Genomic DNA, 7,471 nt, shown 5'->3' with positions numbered 1-7,471 from the left:
TGAATCTAGAATATCAATAAATGGAGAACGTTAATTCTGAAGTGATTATAAGTGTATTTTGGTTTTTTTGGTAGGCTGATGGGGGTGGACTTTTTACTGCGTCTGAACCATCTGGTGCGCTGCTCTTGGCACGGCACCACCACAACGCAAACAGCGGAGCACCACGCGGCTTGCAATTTCTGCGTATCCTCAGAAGCATGTATGAGCGGTTTCAAACCAAACCAGAAGGCGCTTGGGTTTTAAAGAGAGGCTGTAATAAGACAGCTTCCTGCCCAGGCAAATCCTCAACAGAAGATGAGATTGCTGATTCCCCAGATGCAAAACACAGCAGAGGTTTGAAATCTGATCTCTCTTGTTGCTCAGAAATTCAACTAAGACTAAATCTGATCAGGCAGTACTAACCGTTTCCTCGCAGTTACTCAAGATGATCAATAGCACCCACAAAGCCGCAGTGTAAGTTAGCTACATAGCGAAGTTGTACACGTTACAGTGTACATAAACATTAGTTGTACAATGACAAATGTCATGGAGTTGTGAAAAATGAGATGGGTCATGTTTCGCAGTATGCCTAAGGACTAGAGTCTGCGGAAACTACAGGCCCGGTTCTGGTTTCGCTGTTTTATCTGATGAGCACAGAAGACTTAACACACGAAGCAGATCAAAGATCATTTAATGGTGAAGTCTGGAGAAAGCGATGTCTGTAAATCAACATTGTGCGTAATGCATTCAAATACTTAGTTGAAATTTGCTCTTTAAAGCAAACAAACTGCTGTTGGATCAGTGTAGAGTATTTTGGTATTTGTGTTGCATCTAGGCAGGAAAGACGAGGAGCGACGAAAACAGCAGCAGGTCGGCGGTGGTGTACACACGGCCTGAGGAAACGGTCCTGTTACTGTCACTTGGTCACTGCCTGTCTCGACTCAACCGCACTTTTTACCCAGCGGGCACAGATCCTGTTGCTGGGACCGTTGCCCTCGAAACAAACGCCAGATGTGTGGGAACCAAAGCAAGGACGGCATAAGTAACAGCTGTGCGCCGAAGAGACCCCATCGGATTGAGGCCCCGCGCTGGCGCTTCCAGGAGCTGTACTGGAGTGGGACGAGCGGCAGAAGCAGGCGTTGCTTTTGGGGTGCGCTAAAGCTGCTGCACGACGGCGGCTTCCGATGCAGGTGTGGCGAAGGCCTGCCCCGGTGCCTTTTCCCCTGCTGCGGACCGGTTTTCCCAGTTTCCCGGCCCTCCCGCTCCGACGGTCGGCGTTTTGCTGCGCGTTTGGCGGCCACCAGTCCCCGGCGGGGATCCCCCGGTCAGGGCGCCTCGCAGGAGCAGGGGAACAGGAACCCGGGAGCGGTTAAGCCCGGGCGCCTCCCGCCGCTCCGGGGCGAAACGCTTCAGGCGCAGACCGCCGGAAGGGTGAACCCCGCCGCCTCCCGAGGGGCCGGGCAGCACCGCCGGGGGGTGGGTCCTCCGGGCGACTCCCGTGGGACCGCTCCGCGGCCGAGGCGGGGAGGAGCCGCCGGTATAAAGCGGCGGGGCGCGGAGGGCGGCGCGGCGTGCTCGGGGCTCCTGCTGAGAGCGGGCGGTGCCCGGGGCGGAGCGGAGCGGGCCGCAGCGCACCGCGCTGTTCTCGCGAGAGCGCCGGGCTCGGGCAGCGGGGCGGGCGGCGGCTCTCGCGAGAGCTGCGGCCCCGGCCCCAACATGGCGGAAGGTAAGGGGGGGAGCCCGGGCGAGGGGCCGGGCGGGGCCGCGGCTGCAGCGGGGAGCGCCGCCGGCCGGGGTGGCTCCCGCGCTCGCAGGGGGCTGGGGGCAGCCACCGTGTGGGGCTCCCGGCGCTCCCCCCTGCGGGAGCAGGTCGGTCAGGCCCGGCCCGCGGCTGGTGGGGCAGGCCGCCCCCTGGGGGGGAACATGAAATGGCGGGGGGGGGGCTCTGCCCTGCCCTGCCCTGCCCTGCCCGACGCCCCTGGGCGTAGGGTGGGCCAGGTACGGGCGCCTTCGCCCGCCCAGAGCGGGGTTTGGAGTAGCTCTGGGGTGCTGTGGGGGGCCATCCCGCCAGCTCCCTCCCGGGGACCCGCCGGTGAGGCCTGTCCCGGGGCTGGCGGCGGGAGCAGGGCCCGGTGCGGGCTGCTGGAGCCTCTGGGGGCGCGGGGGGGGGCTGCGCTGCAGCCTCCGGGGCGCTTGCTGCCGGCAGCCCTTCTGCCAGGTTTAGGCTGTGATGAGATCTGCAGGGCTCCTAGACTGCTTTTGTTTGGGTTGGAGGCTACCAGTTACAGCATTTCAAAATTAATTTAACTGAGGTAATAGGATTTGAAAAAACACTTGGGTCTCTACAGTCCTCCTTGCTTCTGCAAGCAGAAGCTTCTTCTTTTCCTCCCTGGAGGAAACTGAGTCGGCAAACTGAGCTAAAATGCCCCAAGTTGCAAAGGAAATGCAGGCTCTAACTTCTAGTCTTTAGCACAGCCTTCAACTCTGCAGTGCAACTCTCAGACAGTGGTAGAATTTTAAAACCACTTGTGGAAGATTAACTAGGATGTAGCAGGTGCTGGTCTCCTAGCATGCATCAGCTGAGAGGATGCTGCAGTCACAGAATCCCAGGTTGGGAGGGACCTCAGGGATCATCTAGTCCAGCCTTTCTGGGAAGAGCACAGTCTAGACAAGATGGCCCAGCACCCTGTCCAGATGACTCTTGAAGGTGTTTGACTCTTGAAGGTGTTTAACTCTTAACTTTGTGTGCTGAAATACCACTGTTTCCTATTTAGCTGACAAGTCTCTAAGGCTTGCTTTTAAGCCTTAGTGACCCAGTTCTGGTGGGCATCAGATGTTAGAGATGTCTTCAGGTGGTAGAATTTTCCCCACTGAGATCCTAAAGGGCCTGAGGCTCTGGTTCAGGGTCCTTCTCTGCAGAATGAACCTGCAGTTGGTGCAAGTCCTGCTTCAGACATCTGTACTTCTCAATACAAGTAATTCTCTGATCTTTTGGCTAAAGAAAGTACATGACCAATGAGTGATCCTGCATCAACAGGAGTAATAAGCTGCAGTTGTAGCTTTCCCCACTCAATTCCTGATATCTATGTGGAAGGGCTCATTTTGTCCCTTCAAATGAAGTACCTATCTGCATCAACACTCTTTTAGTTAAGAACTGATGGTATTGGATAGTCAGCTGAAAAGTGAAGGCTTATTAAGAAAGGCAGCTTGTCAAACTGTGGGCATCTACTCAGGAGCTGAGTGCTTTTTCTTATGGGAGGTTTGCTTCTGCGTGCAGAAGTCCTGAATTGGATTTATTGCATTTACTAGCTACAAATTGATTGAACAGTTTGTAAAGACAAGAGCTGAGCTTGCTTTTGTAATTTCTGTAAGAGTTCTGTACCACCAGTACTAGAGGATACTAGGTTACATGCAGGCATGGGTGAAAATTGTTGGATTACTGTTTGAGTGTAGAGCAGCAGGAAGTATGCTGTAGGATTTCAGGATGGCTGTCAGGGTACAGGTCATAAGTGTGCAAAAATGAATGAGAAAGCAATAACTTGCACAGCCTTGGGGGTACAGGGGTTGAAGGACTTGAGGAGGTAAGGAAATAATATATTTTTCTGAAGTACTGTACTTGGGTCCCCTTAATAAGTAAACAAAGCTTACTCATATCACTTCTGTGACTGTTCTTGGTGGCTTGGATGGGCAGCATAATGTGTTCCGCTAGACCCTCCCTCTAGTTTTTGGTACATGCTATCTGTCACCTCATTGCTTGTTGCCTCCCTGCTTATCTCTTTGGATTCAGCTATCTAGTTGCCCTTGAGTACTTTTGTGCCTTCTATAAGAAAATGACAGTAGCCTTTTCTGAAGTCTTCTTTAAAGTCTTTGATATGGAACATAAACTTCTGCCAGTTCATGAGGTGCTAGTCTAGCTACGAGAAATCTGTTAACAAATGCTGCTTTTATTTTCTTGCCATCTGTTAACTCTATACCTGGACTGTGAGCTCAGAAGAGGAGTCACTTTGTGTATACCTCTGTGCCAAACCCACGCATCCTGATCACTGATGCATGTGAATTCATGTTTAGCCAGAGACTTAGTGGTACCTTCCAGTAAGGCTGCCTTTTCAGTGTCTGCATGCAAGGATCTTCATTAGATGTGTGTATGCATGTAGTACTTCCCCATTATACTTGGGAGACGGCCAGATGAATGGCAAGACGTAATGTGGACTGGCAATAATATGGGTTCTGTCAAAATGATGGTCAGCTGAGAGATACAGTGGTCATTTTACATTGACTTTTAAAAGTGGTGACACCCTCCCCACTCCTTCCAAATTTGAGGACTGTATATAGTAGCACCATAACTCCCAAGTTCACATCTTTAAACAGAAGTGATGCTTCTGCCTAAGATTGAGTGGTTTTGCTTTTGAAGCAACAGTGCAATATGAACTCTAAATGAACAGTATACAAGGAAAACTTGAGGCTTTGCTCTTTTTCAGTGAATATTGATTAACTGGACGTTAGGTCTCAAATAAGACAGTCCTTATCAATCCCTCTCACTGAGGTTACAGGAAGCATATGCTGTTAACCTGAAAACAAGATTTCTCAAATCTTCGGTTCTTTGAGGTACCTCCACTGCCAGTAGTGATTGTCTTGGCTTGCCCTGGAAGCAGCAGTAATAAGCCTGAGTGTCAGTTATGCATAAAGCTTAAGCTACCATTGTTTGAGGGTTTAAGGTATTTCTGTGTTGTGTCCTACTGACTTCAGAGTCGTTTGCAGCCAATGAGCTGACTTTGGTGAAATGACAGTATTAGAGACGTTACCTTCTGGTACTGATTCTTTATTCCCACCTTCACACACTCATTGCTTGACTGGAGGATGCAGTATTTCTTTAAGGTGATATATGCTACAAGCTTCAGCAGGCAACTTTGTATTCTTAGCATTTGAATTTATATGGCACCTAAAAACCTTGCTGTATGAGCAGTGGTGATGTTCATACACTTGTTTTTGATGTGGTTCTCGAAGTGTCTTTCACCAGTCACTCTTTGGCTCCTGTCAGACTTTTGCTTTCCCTGCTGTAACCGTAGGGCTGGCTTTGTGCCACCAATGACACCTTCCTTATGAATCAGTTGGGAAGGAGCCATTGCTCAAGAAACATGTCCTTCTAGTTCTGGGAACAGTGAAACTGCATTTAGCTCTAGGTTGAAATTCTGCTCTGGTCTTTCTTTCTAACCATCTTTGAAGGTTGGTGAGTATTGGTAGTACAATCCTGAAGTCATAGTGTTTTTCAAGAGGATAAGGAAAGTATCCCAAAGGAGATGGTATCTATTAACTTCTAAAGGACGAAGCTGTTTAAGGAAGTACACCGCCAAACCTGCTTAAGTAGTATTAACTGAAGAGTAAAATAGGGTAAATTACCTTCTGTTTATCCATTACAGTAGTTAAGTTAAATGACTTATGAGGGAGCATTTGCTGCAGCAGGCAATAGAGGAAAGACTAAATGAGGCATTCTATCTGCAGCTGAGCTAGAGAAGGATGCTTTGCCCTGGGGACCTGTGTTGGAACAAGGCCAAGGTCAGCTATGTTGAACTGTTCTACAGAAGCAAGAAGAAAACACTGTTCAAAAGAGCTTGGTTTCTCATTGTTTGTAGTAGTGGCTTACATTTAGTAAATATTTGAGAAGTTGTTGAACAACGAATTCCTGGCTGGTAGGGAGGAATCTTGTAGGAACTTTCCTGCTTAAAATCACTGGTTAGCTTCCAAATTTCTCTTCCCTGCCCCCTCTCATTTTAGGACTGGTTTTGGGTTTGTCCCTTATTTGGAAAATCAACTTAATGATGGGGTGGGAGAGAATGATGGATTAAGCACAATGGTAGCTACATATTGTTTATGTAGCTAAGCCATAAATCAGTATTCATAAGTCGGACTGTTTTTAAGCACCTGTACCAATGTTTCCTTCAGCAGTGAAGCAGAGTTTTTTCATACGGGTGGCCTGGGTTGAGTTCAGTGAACTAATTTACCACAGGATGTTGAAGTGTGGTAGAAAAGCGGGTTCGGCATTGGAATGGAGATTCTTGATCAGGGATCAGATTTGCAGGCGCTGTTGCTGTGCTACTCCTGGGTTGAAATATCTACCATGGACCTGACCCTGCGTAGCGATGCCTTGTCAGTGCAGTACCTCTGATGGAGGAATGTGTGTGTGCCAGTAGTAAGTAGTTTTATGTATTTTTGTCTGGCCTTTAAAACATGGATTTCGGGGAGAATCTGTTTTCCACTCTGGCCATTTCTTAAGGTGTTTCTTGGCTGACAGTGTGAGGGGTTGTAAACAGGTCGGTTAAGTACTGAGGTAGACACGGTACATCAGTAACTGTTCTAATGCTCACTTGTAGTTGATGCCTCAGCTGTCAAGTCAAGCAGCATCTTAACTAAACTGAAAATATGGGTAAGAACCAAAGACTTAGTCCTCTACCCCACCCTAATTCCCACAGTCATGGACTCTGGCTTTAGAAAGCTTATGGCATTCCTGACTAGACAAGGATTCAGGAACCTCCTTTGTAAGTGGCTTCTGTCACTGTTCTGATGACTTTCAATGTGTTTATGGCTAGCAATGATATAAAAGAAAAGGTTTAATATTGGGGGTGGGATGCTCAAGTGGTGTGGAAGAGGAGGGACTTAATGGAGTGTTCCGTGATGAAACTAGATGTGTAATGTGCTTGTAGGGTTAAGTTACCCTCAGATGCAAAACAAAGGTGTGCATGTCTAAACCTTGTGGCAACGCTGTCTGCCTCTGCAGAGGAGGTGGCCAAGCTGGAAAAGCACCTGATGCTTCTCCGCCAGGAGTATGTAAAGCTGCAGAAGAAACTAGCTGATACAGAACGGAGATGTAGTCTTCTGGCTGCCCAGGCTAACCGAGACAATGCCAGTGACACCTTCATCAGTCGACTTCTTGCCATTGTAGCTGAACTTTATCAGCAGGAGCAGTACAGGTAAGAACTCTCCCTTTGGGGAAAAGGGAACCTTTTGATTTTATTGAGTGCAGTAGGTACTAATCTTAGCCAAGGAAAATTCTTTCTCTGCTGCCTGGTGTAAATAGGGTCCTCTGTTGCAACTGCAGTTGGAAGAGCATGCTAAGATCAGGCAGCGTACTGAATCCAATTCTTGAATCAAGAGCTCTTACGAAGTTCATCTCAGAGACTGACCTTTAAGACAAGTTTAAAGAAAACTGTCAGTTTTCACTGTCAACTGCAAAGCACCTTTTGAAAAGAAGTAGTTTAAAACTGATCTATACCTAGTTGATGGCTTAATTACATGATGTATCTTCTACCAACTGCAAAGCTCTCCTTCTTTGAAAGGATATGTCCTTGAAACCAGTTCTATATTCCTGTTGTGTGTAAAGAAGCCCAATTAAATTGGCTTGTCTGGCTGTATGATGTAACAGGTCTTAGTGATACATGTGACTTAGTGGTATAAATGATATTGTGTCTTTGAATCTCAACACAAAATTAGGTTTAAT

At 48.2% G+C, this 7,471-nt stretch overlaps 1 protein-coding gene across 1 annotated transcript in view; it reads left to right on the top strand.

The window, feature by feature from the left end:
• Window positions 1-650: 650 nt before the first annotated feature.
• ANKFY1 (ankyrin repeat and FYVE domain containing 1) overlaps window positions 651-7,471 on the top strand; it is a 34,428-nt gene continuing 27,607 nt past the window's right edge. Inside the window, exons 1-2 of the mRNA XM_075113093.1 lie at window positions 651-1,705; window positions 6,752-6,944. Of these exons, the coding sequence (XP_074969194.1) occupies window positions 991-1,705; window positions 6,752-6,944 (908 nt within the window). The 5' untranslated portion in view covers window positions 651-990. The remainder of the gene's footprint in view (window positions 1,706-6,751; window positions 6,945-7,471) is intronic.

This window comes from Phalacrocorax aristotelis, chromosome 18 (genome assembly GCF_949628215.1).
Source record: "Phalacrocorax aristotelis chromosome 18, bGulAri2.1, whole genome shotgun sequence".
NCBI classification, from domain to species: domain Eukaryota; kingdom Metazoa; phylum Chordata; class Aves; order Suliformes; family Phalacrocoracidae; genus Phalacrocorax; species Phalacrocorax aristotelis.
Note: the sequence above shows the minus strand (reverse complement) of the source record. Positions and strands in the feature narration are given on the sequence as shown.